Genomic DNA, 19,455 nt, shown 5'->3' with positions numbered 1-19,455 from the left:
ACATCAGTCAGCACTCTCAGTCATTGGCTCAGAGCACGGACTGGAAGCCGGTCGGCAGACCATTTTTGGTCATGCCCTTTCGTGTTAGTACAGCTATCTCCCCCACTGTGTTATTGTGTTCTTACAGGGGGACTGCCCCCCGCCAGAACACATCAGTCAGCACTCTCAGCCATTGGCTGAGGGGCACTGACAGGAAGCCGGTCGGCAGACAATTTTTGGTCATGCCCCTTCGTGTTAGTACAGCTATCTCCCCCACTGTGTTATTGTGTTCTGACAGGGGGACAGCCCTCCACCAGAACACACCGGTCAGCACTGTCTTGGTGACTGTGGTCCCAGCTGCCTGGAGATCATTGACAAGATCCTCACGTGTAGTTCTGGGATGATTCCTCCCTGACTGTTCTCATGATCATTGACACTCCACGAGGTGAGATCTTGCATGGTGCACCAGACCTAGGGAGACTGACAGTTGTGTTGTGTTTTGTGATTGCACCAACTGTTGTCACCTTCTGACCAAGCTGCTTGGCGATAGTTTGGTAGCCCAGCCCTGCCTTGTGTAGGTCTACAATCTTTTCCCTGACATCCTTGGACAGCACTTTGGTCTTTGCCATGGTGGAGAGTTTGGAATCTGATTGTTTGATTGCTCCTCTGGACAGGTGTCTTTTATACAGGTAACAAAATGAGATTAGCAGCACTCCCTTTAAGAGACTGCTTTTAATCTAAGCTTGTTATCTGTATGAAAGACACCTGGTAGCCAGAAATCCTGCTGAATGATAGGGGATCAAATACTTATTTCCCTCATGAACATGCAAATCAGTGCATCATTTGTTAGACGTGCATTTCTTTTGAATTTTTTGTTGCTATTCTGTCAGTGTTACAATACACCTACCATTCGATTTTTAGACTGATCATTTCTTTGTGAGTGGGCAAACATTCAAAATCAGCAGGGGATCAAATACTTATTTCCTTCACTGTATCTCCCACTTGTGTGAAGTGCTCTTACTTCCTGAGATCCACTACATAATTTAGTTTGATAACTAGATAAGACAACTCCTTTTGTGGCTACTTTTCAGCAAACTCGGTTAATTTAGATATACTTCATTGTATTGTCACAGGGAATATGATGCCATAACAAAGCAATGTTTATATAACGCATAATTCTCATTGACTGCAAAATAAAAGTCATTGGTAAATATGCTATCTTTTTAAGGGCTTAATTGGTTGAAGTAATTTGTGTATTGGACCAAAAACCTTGAATTATGTGATGAGTGTCACTTGTCCACTTGTGGAATGCAGCTACATTATAGGATGTTTTTCTGTTAAAACAATAAAAAAATAAGCAATTTCCTGTTAACTGTGAAAACATGTTCTTTAATGTGAGTTTGAGTCAGCTAGGCACATTGCCCCAGTCCCACACTATTGTCTCCTCTCAAAGTATCTTTGTTACCCGGAATAAATAGCGGTATTCTTTGTAAACAGTCTGGAAAGCTGTTGAAGGTTTTCCTTGCTTAACAAAGCTGCCACTGTGCAGTTGCCAGTTATTTAGCTTCTGCAACTATGTAGTCTTCTATCTGGGATTTTTTATTATTTAGATTGAAAGTACAGCCATTTGCTGAAATGTAAATATTCATTGACATTTCTATGTGTGTTTTCTTCTATTATTATTATGCATGGTTTATATAGTATCAACAGTTTGTACAGTGCTTTTACAAAATAAAGAGAAACGGTACAGTTATGATGCAATTCAATACAAGAGAGTTCAGAGGACCCTGCCTGTGAGAGCTTACACCAGGGGTGCTCACCCTTTTGAAGAGAGAGGGCCACTTAAATTGTTACTAAACCCAGCACCCTGCATTCACTATATCTGGTCTCCCACAGTACACAGAACATGGAAGTGCAATTATTTTACTAAATATAAACTGCTAAATACCTTTTCTGATCAGCAGTATATAGCAGCCATGTAAATTCTATCAGTGTCCAGCCGAGCACATCTTAAAGCTTATGGGAGGAGTTTTCATTCTGCACTAGGAGGATGCAGAACCCCTGACCTCTGTCTGGACAGTGCTGATTGGCCCTGTGCTGATCACATGCACTCTCCCAAGGAAAAAAAAAAACATCTCTAGCAATACACACCAAACTGAGCTTGTGCAGAGCAACTCCACATGATATGTCTTATCAGGAGATAAGAGGGTGGCACTGGAAGAAGGGGAGGATCAGAGAAGTCAGGATCAAACAGCCTTTTTACACAATGCAGAGGATTAACCCCTTAGGTTCCACAGTGAGTATAACAAGCCTGCATTACTGTATATACAGACTGATTTTTACTGTTGTGGGTTTAGTAACACTTTTAGTGATTTGCTAACTGGTTGAAGGCCACAATGAAATAAAAAAAAGATTCAGAATTTATCTTTTTATTTTGAATGGCATAATGAACATTGTCCTCTTGCAGCTGCTGAATGTTGGCAGTAAGGAAGAGGAGGAGAAGCTGGCTTTCAGCAGTTTTTGGAGGAAAATGGAGAATATCACTTCCTGTCATTGCTGCCCCTGCCGTCCCGTCTTTCCAAGTGTGAAACAGAATGTGACAGGGACACTGCACAGTCTCTATTCACACAAACAGAGCTTTATTTTGGTGGTATTTGATCACCACTGTGTTTTTTATTTTTATTATATAAACAAAAAAAGACCGATAATATTGAAAAAACAAACAAATATTTTTACTTTCTGCTATAAAACATATTCAATTAAAAAAATCTAATTTCTTCATAAATATAGGCCAAATGTATTTGGCTACATGTCTTCGGTTATAGGATCTACAATCAATGATACATATACTTCAATTTTTATTTATTTTTTTTTTTATAGTTGTAATGGCAGTGCTCAGCGACTTATAGTTGGACTGTGATAGTGCGGCAGGCAATCTGACACTACCTGATGACGACTGGGAGGTACACTTACTGACTGACTGACACTGACATCATCAGTGACACTAATACAGTGATCGGTGATAATACTATATACAGTCACTGTACTAAGATATTGGCTGGGAAGGTGTTAACCTCTAGGGGTGATCAAAGGGTTAACTGTGTGCCTAAAATGCCGCTTTTACTGAATGTCTGTTTCTTCTTCCTGCTTTGAGGGAAGAGGAAACAAACAAATCGTTCCCTCTGGGGGCTGTTCTCTCAACACAGGGCTCTGTTTGGATATAGCTGATCAGCAGTTCGCAGCCATGAATCCTTGGCTATAACCTGCTGACAAAATCCGATATACAGCTACGTGATTGTGCCTGTACGAGCTGCTCACCTGTAGTAAAATGGTTAAATATCTGCCACCTCTCCCCAGATCAGCTGCAGGTATAGACAGGTACTATACCAGCTTAATATTTCTTCAGTTGACTGGTGCTCAAGTAGACTTGATGGACAAAGTGATCACTGAGGAAGTGGTAAAGGCAGCTGATTTACTTGTTGAACTTAGAATAAATATTCTAGTGGAGATCCTAGCCCTTAGACTGAATACAGTCATTCTTTCTATTTTCTATGATAACCAAACTGACATCATGGCAGGAAAGTTGACACCTATAAATATTCATAGGATGAAGATTATAGCACAATTCATGGGTCACATACCGAAGTCCTGTAACTTGGCGTCTCTTGATAACTCCAAAGCAGTTGATTTTATAGAACTGTCCTTTCTTCAGACCGATCTTAAAATTTTCTGCTTTGGTTTTGCAAGTAGCTTGCAGTTTTATATGCTCACCCATTCTCCAAAATTTTGGCGTATGGTCTGTCCCCTTCACAGATGTACATAACAAGGATGACCTTTATTTACTCCCGTTTTGCAATAGCTATTGAATCTCTAGCTATCAGAATACATTTCTTGGATTGCTTTAGGGGAATTAGATCATCAGCATAAAGACCCAATTGATCCATACTACCGTCTAAGGTAAGTCCCGTAGACTGTAGTATGGATCAGTTGGGCCTTTATGCTGATGGTCTAATTTTATATATGCAGGACACAGATCATACCCTAAACATAGCTATCCAAACCAGGAAAATGTTTGGTACCTACTCAGGTCTCAAAGTCAATTGGCATAAATCTGTCCTCATGCCACCAACCTCTACCCTTCAGATTGCCAGTCTCGCTTTCAATCCCCTCAGGTTAAATATCTTTTAAATATTTTGGAATAGTCATTACTTGGGATTCCTCTGAGATCACTGCAGTCAATATAGACCCCTTGTTACAATTTTGTAAGCATAAAGTATCAATCTGGGTTAGGCTGCTCATTTCAGTCACTGTTTGGATCAACTTAAAATGGTTGTAAACCTCACACATGAAATATGAACAAAGCATATCCCTATACAATGTGTGCTTGTCTAAATTAAGAGCACTAGGTGCTAAACACTTGATGCTTACTTACATAAATATATATTTAAAGCCAAACTGAGTGCTCTGTGAAGTCCCCACTCCCAATTCAGTGGACCAGCTGAATTTCGATCAGCATATGACCTTCCCTGCAGGTGCCACTGTTAGAATATAATGCCCTTGCAGGTTGATTCCTCCATCCACCTCATGTGTGGATGGAGGAATCTGTTTTTTTTTTTTTTCTTTTTTTGTTAAGCCCATCGGCTAAAAATAAATGATACACTATATTGCAAAAAATATTGGAATTTCTGCCTTTACGTGCCCATGAACTTTAATGGCATCCCAATCTTAGTCTCTTCAGCTTCAACTCTTCTGGGAAGGCTGTCCGTAAAGGTTTCGGAGTGTGTCTATGGGAATGTTTGACCATTCTACCAGAAGCACATTTGTGAGATCAGGCACTGTTGTCAGACAAGAAGGCCTGGCTCGCAGTCGCTGCTGTAATTCATCCCAAAGGTGTTCTATCGAGTTGAGGTTAGGACTGTGCAGGCCAGTTAAATTCCTCCACCCTAAACTCACTCATCCATGTCTTTATGGACCTTTCTTTGTGCACTGGTGCGGAGTCATGTTGGAACAGGAAGAGGCCATCTCCAAACTGTTCCCACAAAGTTAGGAGCATGAAATTGTCCAAAATGTCTTGGTATGCTTATGCCTTAAGAGATCCCTTCACTGAACTAAGGGGCCAAGCCCAACCCCTGAAAAACAACCCCACACCATAATCCCCCCTCCACCAAACTTTACACTTGGCACAATGCAGTCAAGCAGTACCGTTCTCTTGGCAACTGCCAAACCCAGACACATCCATCAGATTTCAAGACAGAAAAATGTGATTTATCACTCCAGAGAACATGTCTCCACTGCTCTAAGGTCCAGTGGCGGCGTGCTTCACAGCACGCCATCTGACGCTTTGCATGGCACTTGGTGATGTAAGGATTGGATGCAGCTGCTCGGCCATGGAATCCTATTCCATGAAGCTCTCTAAGCACTGTTGTGCTAATCTGAAGGCCACGCAAAGTTTGAAAGTCTTTAGCTATTTACTCTGCAGACAGTTGGCGACTTCTGTGCACTGTACACTTCATCAGGCGCTGACCCCACTGAGCGTGGAATATTTAGTAGCAAGGAAATTTCATGGATGTACTTATTGCACAGGTGGCAACCTATCACGGTACCACGCTTGAATTCACTGAGCTCCTGAGAGTGACCCATTCTTTCACAAATGTTTGTAGAAGCAGTCTGCATGCCTAGGTGCTTGATTTTATACACCTGTGGCCATTGAGGTGATTAGAATACCTGAATCCAATAATTTGGAGGGGTGTCCCAATATGTTTGGCAATATAGTGTATATGGCCAACTTAAGAAAATCTTGTAGCAAAAAAATAAAAGCCTGGAGTTGTGCTTTTAAACTTTATAATAGCTATAAAGATTTCATGATGCGACATTGTCCTTTTTCACTGTCCACAAAATCCAACATAAACTTTTCATTCATTATCAACCAGTTAGGTCAGGGGTCTGCAAACGTTCTACACAAAGGGCCAGTTTACTGTTCTATAGACTTTGGGGAGCTGGACTATGGCCAGTGGGAGTAAAACATGGCTCCGCATCAATGGGAATAGACCATATCCCAGGCTTGGTAGTCAGTGGAAGTAAAAAAAAAAAAAATTACAAAGCGCCTGTGGTCAGTTGTAGGAATAATAGTGCCCCAGTGTTGATGGCAGTGGAAGATATGGTGTCCTGTCGTTAGAGTCAGTGAAAGGAATAGGGCCTGTATCAGTGGGAAGGACAATGTCCCAAGGGTCGGATGAAGGCAAGCAAAGGGCCACATCTGGCCCGCTGGCCGCGGTTTTGAGACCTCTGAGTTAGGTCAGTCACCCTACAAACTCCGTCAACTGTAAAGGCTTGCTAGTTTATTTTTGTAATTTGGTTTTCATGAAGGTATATATGGATCATGAAAAGTGCACTCGTCTGACTGCTGTTGAGTAGAAAAAAATCACTAGTAAAAATGACAGATCTCTCATTCACATGCTTCCTGTTAAGGCAGTTACATTATGATCTCACACCAATGTTTCCACATGGGCCTTGATAATTCAGGTCTAAGGTTAATTGCTGATTCTTTTATTTCAAAGCAAAGTTTTCCAGGTGCATGAGAACAATGCTTGAAAGTTTACCAAGTAATGATGCATGTATGTCCTATTATCTTGTCAAAGGACTGCATGGTGAGAACATAACAAGCATGTTTTGCACAGCCAGTAAACCTCTAAAGCACAGTATATATAGTACATCATCTGTCCTTAATGTTATTGTTAACAGTTTAAAAAAAAGATGGGAAAAATAAGATCTTGTTTGTGGCAGGCTTTGTATAGTTCTTATTCCTACAATATATATTTATATATAATTCCAGGATATCAGAAAATAAGATGACAGAATGATAACTCTATATTACAAAAGTGAATTTAAAATGAAATGTCCCTTGTGATATGTTAAAAACCATTGTGATGCCACACGTTTTTTTTGTGATTTTCAAGCAAAATATCAGTATTCCTTATTTTTTATTTGTTAAGGCGGAGTTAAGCATTACTTAACCCAAAACTTAAAATGTAATCTATTTCAGCTTACCAATCATTTGATTAGGTGGCTTCATCAGTTTTGTTTCACTTTCAACCCTCTGTTTTCACCTGGTGATCTGGCCAGCAACACACCACTTGTATAAGTGAGACGACTTTGGAGGACAGAGCATAGTAAGCACAGTAGTCGGGGGGGGGGGGGGGGTGTTAAATGTATTAGATTTAGAACTACTAACAAATTGAAGCCAAACTCCAGCTCACACTTCATATTCAGCTTTAGCAAACAGTTAGGATAAAGGGTTTTACATGAGTAAATTAAAGCTGATCATTTTATGCACCTCTGCCAGTGTTAAGTGGTTTGTCTCATCCATGTAAACAGTGAAATATAACAATTTGCTGCCTGGATTACCAGATGAAAATAAAAGACAGCCTAAAAAGTAAACTAATACAGCCATCACATATAAGACTTGGTAAGCTGCAATTTAATAAATGTCTGCTTTGGGTTTTCATAATGCTTTACCTGAATTTTTGGATTTAATTTAGACTCTTTGAATATTAAACCCTTTCTCAAGAGGTCCCACATACCCTGAAACATAGGTTTATATGGCATTTTAGTTTGACTTAAAAATCCATATCTCCCTTTTGGTATTGTTGGAGCACAGGCTATGGTGACTATTTTGACTGCAGTGCCTCTTGAGCAATGCATCCAAAGATAAGTTTACATGCCATAGAGGTATATGGGCAGAATGGATTTTTCTGTTACTAGGAACATACACACAACATACACACAACATACACACAACATACACACAACATACACACATGTATGGGAGGAGCACAGCTCCTGCAAATGTCAGATTTTGAATATTGTTCAGCTAAAGATTTTTCTTCACTAGGGCAGAGGTGGGTAGCATGTACAGTGGAAGAGGTGGGCATTAAATGTTTCCTTTACAGGGCACCTTTAAAAACAAATCTGTTCACAATTAAATCCCCTACCATGTAGTTACACAAGACATTACTGGATTAGCCAGAGAAAACCCAGGGACAAAGATATTTATTAAGAGGAAAAAAACTGCAAAAGGGGGGGGGGGTTAGAAAAACTGGATGTAGATTTTTTTACCCTTTTTTTTTTTTTTTTTTACCTTTTTGCAATGCAACACCTCTTAATGCTATTATAATTTTAATGGTACCACAATGTATCTTCACTTCAGCATTACTACGTGCTTTACAAAAATGAAAAATGCACTATATTGCTAAAAAGTATTAGGACGCCTGCCTTTACATGCTCATGAACTTTAATGGCATCCCAGTCTTAGTCCATAGGGTTCAATACTGAGTTGGCCAACCCTTTGCAGCCATAACAGCTTCAACTCTTCTGGGAAGGCTGCCCACGAGGTTTGAGTGTGTCTATGGGAATATTTGACCATTCTTCCAGAAGCGCATTTGTGAGGTCAGGCACTGATGTCAGACGAGAAGGCCTGGCTTGCAGTCTCCGCTCTAATTCCCAAAGGTTGAGGGCAGGCCAGTCAAGTTCCTCTACTCCAAACTTGCTCATCCATGTCCTTATGGACCTTGCTTTGTGCACTGCTGCGCAGTCATGTTGGAACAGGAGGGGGCCATCCCCAAACTGTTCCCACAAAGTTAGGAGCATGAAATTGTCCACAATGCCTTGGTATGCTGATGCCTTAAGAGTTCTCTTCACTGGAACTAAGGGGCCAAGCCCAACCCCAACCCCTGAAAACAACCCCACACCATAATCCCCCCTCTATCAAACTTTACACTTGACACAGTGCAGTCAGGCAAGTACCGTTCTCCTGGCAACTGCCAAACTCAGACATGTCCATCGGATTGCCAGACAGAGGAGCATGATTGACCACTCCAGAGAACACAGCTCCACTGCTCTAGATTCTAGTGGCAGCATGCTTTGCATTGCACTTGGTGATGTAAGGCTTGGATGTAGCTGCTCGGCCATGGAAACCCATTCCATGAAGCTCTCTATGCACTGTTGTGCTAATCTGAAGGCCATACGAAGTTTGTAGGTCTTTAGCTATTTAGTCTGCAGACAGTTGGCAACTTCTGTGCACTGTGTGCTTCAGCGTGCGCTGACTCCGCTTTGTCATTTTACGTTGCCTACCACTTCGTGGTTGAGTTGCTGTTGTTCCCAGTTGCTTCTACTTTGTTATAATACCACAAACAGTTGACTGTGGAATATTTAGTAGCAAGGAAATTTCACGGATGGACATATTGCACTGAGCTCCTGAGAGTGACCCATTCTTTCACAAATGTTTGTAGAAGCAGTCTACATGCCTAGGTGCTTGTTTTTTTACACCTGTGGTCATGGAAGTGATTGGAACACCTAAATCCAGTGAACACCTAAATCCAGGAACACCTAAATCCAATACTTTTGGTAATAGTGTATGTAAATTTGGCCATTAATGCTGGTACATTTATTGGCCTTCTAATGGCACCATTGTACTTTTACAGTAAAAATATGTATCTCTGTAACATTTAAATACATTTTATATATTTTTTTCATTGCAAAATACAGTTGCAAGCGTTCTGATTTATAGAAAGGAAATATTAAGTGTATACTGCAGAAACTTTTTATTTCTTAGTAATAGAATTTCTTTTTCTTTCAGCTCTGTATACGTGAAACAGATTACTTTATGACACAGCTGAATGAACAACTCGTGTAGGAGTTGTCATTATCTACCATCTATTCTGCTCTATCTCAGTGAATTAGTGGGAAGTAGAATACATGCCATCCTTTATGTAACACGCTGCTGTTGATTAGAGTGCCAGTTTTTGTTTGCAGAACACCAAGGTTGGCATTTGCCTTCCAATACCGAAGTAATTTGTTGAGAAAAAAGAAACTCTAAAATTTATTATAAAAAACTACACATATATCATACAAGGTACCATAGGGGTAGAACTGAGAACATTCCAATGAATAAAGTATGTCAGAATAGTAAACTGAAGAAAAAAATATGCGGCATATATTACTAATTGGTGCATGACTCTGTGTTCTTTTTTTAAGTGAATATCTTTGAGCAACCTGTATTTAAAGGTATATAGAAGCTGCCTTTAATGACCACCTCCTAAAAATTCCAAGAATCCAAGAGCAAAATAAAATATATAGCATCTTGCCAGTCCTTTGATGTGGTGGCTACTTTTTTTTATATTTTTCACCAGCTGAGTCTGCCAATAGAAAACATTGTTCCTGGGTTAAAAGTCACTCACCCTACTGTATCTATGGAGAAACCGCCCCTTTACCTTTCTATATAACATAGAGGAAGGTGTCCTATAGTTCACAGGGATAGATGGGAACAATTTTTACTGTTAAGACCACAACACAGGAAGTTATCAGTTTATATGATTTCAAGATAAGATCCGTTGTTTTTTTTTTTTTATTCAAAAAGGTATAAACATAAGTCTAAAACACTCTTAAAGGTACAATTAAAGTTTTACTAAACCCAGGATTCTGTATTCACTCTATCTGGTCTCCCACAGTACACAGAACATTGGAATGCAATTATTTTAGTAAATCTAAATTGCTAAATACCTTTTCTCATCAGCAGTTAGAGCAGTCTTGTGACTTCTATCAGTGTCCAGCACACCACATGTTAAAGCTTGTAGGAAGAGTTTTCATTGTGTTGTAGGAGGATGCAGAACCCCTGACCTCTATCTGGATAGTGCTGATTGACCCTGTGCTGATCACATGCACTCTCTCCCAAGTAAATAAAAACACCTCTCTAGCAATAAACACCAAACTGATCATGTATAGAGTGTCTCCACAAGATATGTCCTATTAGGAGATAAGAGGGGGACACTGGAAGAAGGGGAGGATCAGAGGAGTCAGGATCAAACAGCCTTTTTACACAATGCAGAGTATTAACCCCTTAGGTTCCATAGTGAGTATAACAAGCATGCTTTACTGCATGTACAGACTGATTGTACTGTTGTGGGTTTAGTAACACTTTTAGCAGACCAAAAAAGGAGCTAGTGGCTAAGTCAGCCAAAGAGTCAGCATAGCAGTTAACACAGTTTTAGTGGTAATTATTTATTTTAAAGAGAATCTGTCACACTGCCCATTGAGGGCAAATTGACAGGTTGTCTTTAATGCTAAACCCTAACCACCTACAGTATACTAACCTTTGCCACATTCCCCTACTGCTCTGCTTGCCCATTTGGGCCATCCAGTACTTCTGATTATGATGGAGAAATTACCTTCTTTTTCTCCTAGGATGCAGTGCTTAGGCCTGAATGTCTAAATGCCAGGTTTGAACACTGTCACATGGAGGAAGGAACCATCTTAGTTACTCTGTGTATGCTCTAACACTGACCTACATGAAGCATCAACAGTTTAGGCTAATGGCTCTAATGGATGAACAGAGCCACAGAGGAGCAACAGAAAGGAGAGTATTGGTGATAGGGGTAAACTTTCACTCTGGCCTGAAAGGACAAATGAAACATATCCTGAGAAAGAAAAATGGTTAGTTGTTCCAAACTATCGGATCACTTTCCCATCCAACATAAAGTGTACAGTAAATCTTGGCTTATCTCTCCATGGTGTCAGTTTAACACCTTCAAATTAGACAAAGATAATGGGTAGTCAGCTAAAATGTTCCAACAGTGAAAAAATCTTGTTTACTGTGTGTTAAAGTCTATACATTTAAGAAGGTTTCTTTACTAGCAGGTCCTATTCTTTGAAATGTACAATGATTTTTTACAAAGTGCTTATCTTAAAACAGCATGCCGCTTTGTGAGAATGCAGCTAATTGTACTGAAAGATTTAACTAATTTACCCTCTACTGTTCTCCATAAAAGATCTACAGCTTGCAGCACTTATAGGCCATTTTCATAAGACACACTGCTAAAACTGATTACTCCAATAGCCTACAACATACACTAATAAAATTGCTAAAAATGTATCTGTGATTTTGAGTTGCTTTTTTTTCGGTTATAAGTGGCTCTATGTATCTGAAAGTCTAACCTCACCAACATAAAGCTATATTGTCACCTTTCTACTAATGCCTCTTCTTCTAGCTAATAAAATAACATTACTGTTTTCCTAGAATTGTAAAGTTTACTTGTTGAGACATTCTAATCCATTGAGTTGCATTCTCTTTGACTTGCATTATCTTTGTTTCTTCTTTGCAGGGCAACAGCATGTGTCAGTGACCAGTTTGCTTGTTTGCCATGGTCTACTAATGGTCGGTACGAACCTCGGTGTTATTGTAGCATTCCCAGTCCCCCGCCTGCAAGGAATTCCAAAAGTAACCGGTAAGTTCTGTGTACAAATCCATAAAATAATGTATTTGGTTTTGTTCTAAAAGATTTTATAGCCATTGTCTGACCACAGACTTTCAGACTTGGTGGCATTTATTAGGGTAAGTGAATGTGGAAATCAATTAATCCACAATCAGTAGATGAACCGAAGACTGGCCATGAATCTGATAATTTAGGGAATATTTCAGAAAGATTCTGTGAATATTCAACAGCTGACAAAACAAAAAGGACCAGTGATGGCAAATCCAACTTGCTGGATAATCATTCTCTACACATTATACTTTTTGAGAAATGTTATAGTACAAGTATAGTGATTATAGTATAGTTATAGTGATTATTTAATGTGCACAGCAATTACAGTCTGAAAGAGATCTACTACTGTTTATAGAGAAAATGAATGACCAATTACCACATTAGAAATAAATTGTAAGTGTCTCATAAAATCTACAATCACATTTGATTATTTAAATAGGGACATTATGTGATAAAATATCGTTTTGGGGTAGCACAGTGGCTTAGTGGTTGGCACTCCTGCCCTACATCACTAGGGTCTCCGGTTCAAAGCCTGGTAAGGACACTATCTGCATACAGTTACCTTGTGCTCCCTGTTGTGTTGGTTTCCTCCCATACTCCAAAGACATGCTGGTAGATTAACTGAATCCTGTCTAAAGAAAAGGCCTTACAATATGTCCATGTAACGTAGGGGCCTTCGCTTGGAAGAAGACTGGTGAGAATGTACAAAGGCAAAGTGCTGTGCATACTGTTGCACTATATAAATTCATGTAGTAATAATAATAATCTGTTGGGTTTGTTTTGCTCTCATTTCTTGTCCTGTGTCATTGTCAGGAAGTGAAGGGAACTGTAATGAACGTCTGACTGTTACTCAAAAGCAATGCCCTGAAATAAGCTTTAAATATTTGGTTCACATCATTTTTGTTTTTTTACTAAATAAAGGTGGGCAGTTAAATTTGAGATTGTAGTTACCATTGCATGGCAGTGTATTAACACAACAAATGTGGCACACAATTCTGCTATGTACTTTAATAACAGTATGCACCAAACATTCCTTATTTTATCCCAGTGCTGCTTTCTGTGATCTTCCCACAGTTTTAGAAGATTCAAATTTACACAGAGAGCCAATTCACATCACAAGTTCTGTGTTTTGGATGTTTTTCTGCATGCTTTTGATGCATTCCAGTGCCTCTTTCCCTCTTTTTTTCTTTATCTCTAATAAGGGCATTGTGCATCTGATGTGGTTTGCCACATTCCAGATGAGTTACATACAGAACAAATGCAACATGTTCTACATTTGTTGACTGCACTGGAACACACTGCACTGGTGTGAACTAGGCCTATTGGAATCCATGTTGAAGCATCGTCCATGTGTTTTTGATCCTGGTGTGAACCAGCCCAAAAGGATGTGTGAGCTGAGGAAAAATATAGAGGCTGCCATTGCTGACCTCATTGTGGGAATGTGATTTTCTTGGCCTTTTCTGTCTATAGTATTAGCTGAATGACTGAAGAAAACAGGCATGCAGTCAGTGAAGTCAGAGCTCCAGACCTACATACTTTTCAGTCACTGACTCAAAATGGTGGTGACCTGTAACATATTCAAAAGGTGGAGTTCGCTTTAAGGGCTCATGTACACTGCAGCTGATAAACTCACGTTTAGGAGATGTCCAGCGTTTTTTTTTCAGCAGCCCCTGAACTCGCCCTAATGTTTTCCTGTGTGTCCATGTACACATCTTCGTTTACAGTAGTTTACAGGCATTTGCGTTTACAGTCGTTTTTTTGAACGCAGAAAACGTGTGTTCAGCAGTCGATTTTATCAGCTTTTCAAATGCAAAACGCTTGTAAACATGGCAAAATGTGTTTATAAGCGTTTGCAGTTGAAATTTTTTTTTTTAACTCTTCCAGTTCCCAATGCTGTCCAGAACCTTTTTTCATCATGAAAAATGCAAGCAAAGCGTTTCCAAGGTACTCAGATGGACAAAACACTGAACACAGGATGTTCCTATCAAGCTTGTCACACATTGTAATGACCAATTCACACCTCAGACCTCTCCCACCCTTGGAAACAAAAGATATGTTAATGACCATTCACACCTCAAATTCCTCATGAAGACCCCCTGCCAGGTGGCCTTAATAACTCACTTCACCAGAAACTTCTCCAACCAAACACCATGTGTTAAAAACCAACAAAATGGCCGCGGTGACACTTCCGGTCACTGCCCTAACACGTTTTGTCCCTTCCGGACTTCGTTTTTGAAGTGTATTTTGGTTGCACGGGGTGATTATTGTTTATAAGGGTTTATATTGATTGAAATAGTTAATAATTTACCACTTTTCAGTGCATTCTGGGCATTTGGGAGGTTCTCCTGTGCTTATATTTAAAAAGGCTTCTAAATGCAAGCGCACATAAACGCGTTATGCAACGCGGCTAAACAGACTTTTTTTAACCTACGCTTTCCAGCAGTCAGTTTTCATCGTTCAGAAGTGTCTCGTGTACATGGGGCCTTATATTAATTTGTTTATCTGATGCATCAGATTCCCAGCTGGAGTCAGTCATTCTTCATTCTTTACACTACATTTTTTTTCTACCTGTGGTCAGATTGCTTGGATTGATGAGTAAAACAGAGTACCATTTATAGAGTACCATTAGGTACTGCATGAAAAAAAATAGGGCAATCAATCAGTGTTAGATTTTTTTCTTGATAAAGGTTCTGCAAACACCTGATTAATGTTAACTGTTTCTGCCTTATTCTCCCTATACTATGGCAATATTAGCAATATTAGAACATACAGTAGATTTAACAGTTTCAAACCTCAATGCGTTAAGTGAATTCCCTTACAGTTTGCAATCAGATCTATTGTTTTAATGATCTGACTTCAATAACCTAAAAACTCAGTGGCATTTCAAATACATTTTAGCTGGAACCCTTATCATTCTATTACAGTCAGTATTATAGTTGAGAGCCATAAGCAGTGTTTTGAATGAAATGTGGTAACAATGCACATTTACAAGAGCCAAAGCAGTGTCACATTGCCAGATCCAGAGAGGTGACATGCTGCACATCATAGAAATGCCAGACTACCAGGCAGAACCAGTAGTCAAGGAACCAGAGACTCTGTGTTGGTATGTTTCCAGAAGCAGGCCTCCCATGTTACTGCAGACAGCAAGGCCGTGCTTCCATGGGCAGAAAGAAGAGAGTCAATGGATGGGGTCATGATTCTAGAAACCCTATTCTAACCCTTCTCTACACCATGTTTTCATTTGATGACTGATTTTCATTTCCCCCTCAAATCTTTCTCACCTTACACCAGGAAAACAGTAAATCAGGAAAATCTCCCTAACGGGTACATACAGCAATAAAAAAAACTGACAGAGGTTCTAATTTTTCCTTACTCTATCCACAACATAAAAAAAGTATTTGAGTACACTTTTATTTAAATTGAAATAGTGGAGTGGTTGGTGTCCTTAGTAGACGGTTTCTGTGAATGCTAATTCACACATCTATAACAAGCATTCATTTTTGTGATGTGAAGCTCTAACACAAGCTCAGCAGCTTGCATATAACCCTGGCAAGTTCAAGGTATCTCTCACGAAGTTCTTTATTTTTCTTGCTGCTCAGGACATCCGGAACTTGACGATATTACTAGTGTCACAAAATGTCATTGTTTTGTTTTGCTATCAGATCAGTCAAGCTGGTTTTATATAATTTATAAATGTGTCTTTTTATGTGTGTCATTTTAAAGTCCAGTCTGTCAAAATGAGAAAAAAAATCCAGACAATCACATTGGCTGATTTGGAAAGAATTTATTTGCAAATTATGGTGGAAATTAAGTATTTGGTCACCTACAAACAAGCAAGATTTCTGGCTCTCACAGACCTGTACCTTCTTCTTTAAGAGGCTCCTCTGTCCTGCACTCATTACCTGTATCAATGGCACCTGTTTGAACTTGTTATCAGTATAAAAGACACCTGTCCACAACCTCAAACAGTCACACTCCAAACTCCACTATGGTGGAGACCAAAGAGGTGTCGAAGGACACCAGAAACAAAATTGTAGACCTGCACCAGGCTGGGAAGACTGAATCTGCAATAGGCAAGCAGCTTGGTGTGAACAAATCAACTGTGGGAGCAATAATTATAAAATGGCAGACATACAAGACCACTGATAATTTCCCTCGATCTTGGGCTCCACGCAAGATCTCACCCCGTGGGGTCAAAATGATCACAAGAACGGTGAGCAAAAATCCCAGGACCACACGGGGGGACCTAGTGAATGACCTGCAGAGAGTTGGGACCAACGTAACAAAGGCTACCATCAGTAACACACTACGCTGCCAGGGACTCAGATCCTGTAGTGCCAGACGTGTCACCCTGCTTAAGCCAGTACATGTCCTTCTGAAGTTTGCTAGAGAGCATTTGGATAATCCAGAAGATTGGGAGAATGTCATATGGTCAGATGAAACCAATATAGAACTGTTTGGTAGAAACACAATTTGTGTTTGGAGGAGAGAGAATGCTGAGTTGCATCCAAAGAACACCATACCTACTGTGAAGCATGGGGGTGGCAACATCATGCTTTGGGGCTGTTTCTCCGCAAAGGGACCAGGACGACTGATCCATGTACAGGACAGATTGAATGGGGCCATGTATCGTGAGATTTTGAGTGCAAACCTCCTTCCATCAGGAAGGGCATTGAAGATGAAACGTGGCTGGGTCTTCCAACATGACAATGATCCCAAACATACCGCCTAGGCAACGAAGGAGTGGCTTCGTAAGAAGCATTTCAAGGTCCTGGAGTGGCCTAGCCAGTCTCCAGATCTCAACCCCATAGAAAACCTTTGGAGGGAGTTGAAAGTTTGTGTTGCCCAGCGACAGCCCCAAAACATCACTGCTCTAGAGGAGATCTGCATGGAGGAATGGGCCAACATACCAGCAACAGTGTGTGCCAACCTTGTGAAGACTTACAGGAAACGTTTGACCTCTGTCATTGCCAACAAAGGATATATAACAAAGTATTGAGATGAACTTTTGATATTGACCAAATACTTATTTTCCACCATAATTTGCAAATAAATTCTTTCCAAATCAGCCAATGTGATTGTCTGGATTTTTTTCTCATTTTGTCTCTCATAGTTGAGGTCTACCTATGATGCCAATTACAGGCCTCTCATCTTTTTAAGTGGGAGAACTTGCACAATTGGTGACTGACTAAATACTTTTTTGCCCCATTGTATGCTTTGATTAATATGGCTTGCAGACAGTTAAAATGCATATATAATAATAATAATACTGACACCGTATCATAGTGAGCTAAATAATTATTCAGAAAGGTTTGGTTTAAATAAAATGCTAAAAACTGATAACTGGCAGATGCATGTAGGATATTTACAGCTTTGAATTTCAAGGCCAAAAAAAAGTAAATATATCTATGGCATTATGAAAGTTGAATCTAATTAGGAATAAGAATAATAGCATCCCACGTGACCTTGCATTGTTTTCTTTTTCAGGACGAGGAATGGTGTCTTACCATGCACACCACGGTGCAGTCAAATTCCTTGTCATGGCAACTGCTGTGAACAAAAGACATAAGCGGACACCAAGCAGATGTAGTCAAACTTCAAATATGGAACTAAAACCAGAGGACGCTCGTGTTGCCCATGTGCAGCAAAATGAGGAGGGAAATGCAGCTACTGCCAACAATAGCAATGACAGCGCCATTTGGCTCGGTGGCTCCATGGGGTCCATTGCACAAAGAAGTGACTTGTCCTCTTCGTCAGGCTCTCTCACATTGTCTCATGGATCAAATTCGTGTGACATTGGGAAGGATGATTGCACTCTTTATGATCTTTTAAGTGACCCCAGCATGCCACCACAGCATAGCAAAAGACCGCGAGCTGGGAAGTTGAAGGCAGACTCTGTCTTGGTAATCTCTGGTGGACAGGGTCACCGAAGAGTAAACAAGAAGCTCAAGCCACAGCGACAGGAAGAGCCGGTTTCTTCTGCTATGGTTTGGCAGATTCCACTGTTACACATTTAACGACCTGCGCGAATAAAGTGAATTTGTCTATAATGTATTCCACTACATTGGTATTCAAGCCTTGTCTTGTCATACACAGTAAATCCTATGTGATCTGTTGAGAATAAGGCCCTATGAAACTGAAAACACAGGGATGGTACTAAATGAAATTGATACACTTTTATCATGCACCTTTTCTCATCATGGTCCAGAAGAAATATATGCTGCTGCCTATGCATAACATCGAGCATTTTCCCTGATTCCCTGTCTGATATAATAGCTAACATTAGCTGCTTTTTTGCTTTGACTGGCATGATGAGCTGCAGAGCATGCTGTCTTTTCTTTTACAGGTAAAGTGAAAAGTAAATATGAATGAATATACAAATAATATGAAACATATTGGAATGTGATAAGCCATGTGTAACCTTAGAGGACTTACAAGGCAAACTGCCTTCTCTTTGGGAATTTCTTCTGTCAATGAATATCATTCTAGGGTCTTACATTGTTCATTGCACAATGACTGCCAGTAATCGTGTACAATAACTTTACCACTACAGTATATATGTTGGAATATGTGCACATGCAAATTGTGGGTTTCTTCAGCTGCATTAGTGTATATGTGCATGCTGGGAAGTCACAACTAATATGCCCAGGTTAATTGAAATTCTATATACTTAAACTGCCATATGATGGTTTCAAGGCATATTATAAATGAAAGAAAAACTAAAACTGTACTTAAGTAAAGAATAAAAAAAAAATGATGCTTTGGTCTCGTCTGTGAAATGGATAGTTTTTAGGGGTGTGCTATAATGAAATATCAACTAAAGGCAAAATGTTATATTGCAATCATTGCTATACAACAGAAATTTCATATTTGGTGACATCTTTTTTTTTTTGGCCACATAAAGTGATGCTGGGGCTGCAGCTTTTATAATCCCAGTACCGAGCCTGATCAGAGGGTTAAAGGTAGATTTTTTACCTAGTACTCCTTTTGAAGGGGGGGGGGGGTGTTGTGTTTTTTTTTTTTGGTTTTTTTTTATAACTTCCTCCGACTAGCTTGCCATACTGATATATGCGACAGCAAGGAGGTGGGCCTTATTCTGTGCTGCCACATAAATGCATCACTGTTTTGTATTAGGAGCACACTAAATTGCATGCCCCAG

The 19,455-nt window shown here is 39.8% G+C and overlaps 1 protein-coding gene across 4 annotated transcripts in view; it reads left to right on the top strand.

Moving 5' to 3' along the window:
* ARHGEF10 (Rho guanine nucleotide exchange factor 10) overlaps window positions 1–19,055 on the top strand; it is a 199,537-nt gene extending 180,482 nt beyond the window's left edge. For all 4 annotated transcript variants that reach the window (XM_089679527.1, XM_089679526.1, XM_089679524.1 and 1 more), the window contains 2 exons: window positions 12,135–12,257; window positions 17,784–19,055. In XM_089679527.1, the coding sequence (XP_089535653.1) occupies window positions 12,135–12,257; window positions 17,784–18,313 (653 nt within the window). In that variant the 3' untranslated portion in view covers window positions 18,314–19,055. The remainder of the gene's footprint in view (window positions 1–12,134; window positions 12,258–17,783) is intronic.
* The last annotated feature ends 400 nt before the right edge of the window (window positions 19,056–19,455 follow it).

Source organism: Staurois parvus, unplaced genomic scaffold (genome assembly GCF_062004578.1).
Source record: "Staurois parvus isolate SC_StPar_1 unplaced genomic scaffold, SC_StPar_1.0 ptg000226l, whole genome shotgun sequence".
Lineage (NCBI taxonomy): Eukaryota > Metazoa > Chordata > Amphibia > Anura > Ranidae > Staurois > Staurois parvus.
This window is presented reverse-complemented; position numbering and strand designations above follow the sequence as displayed.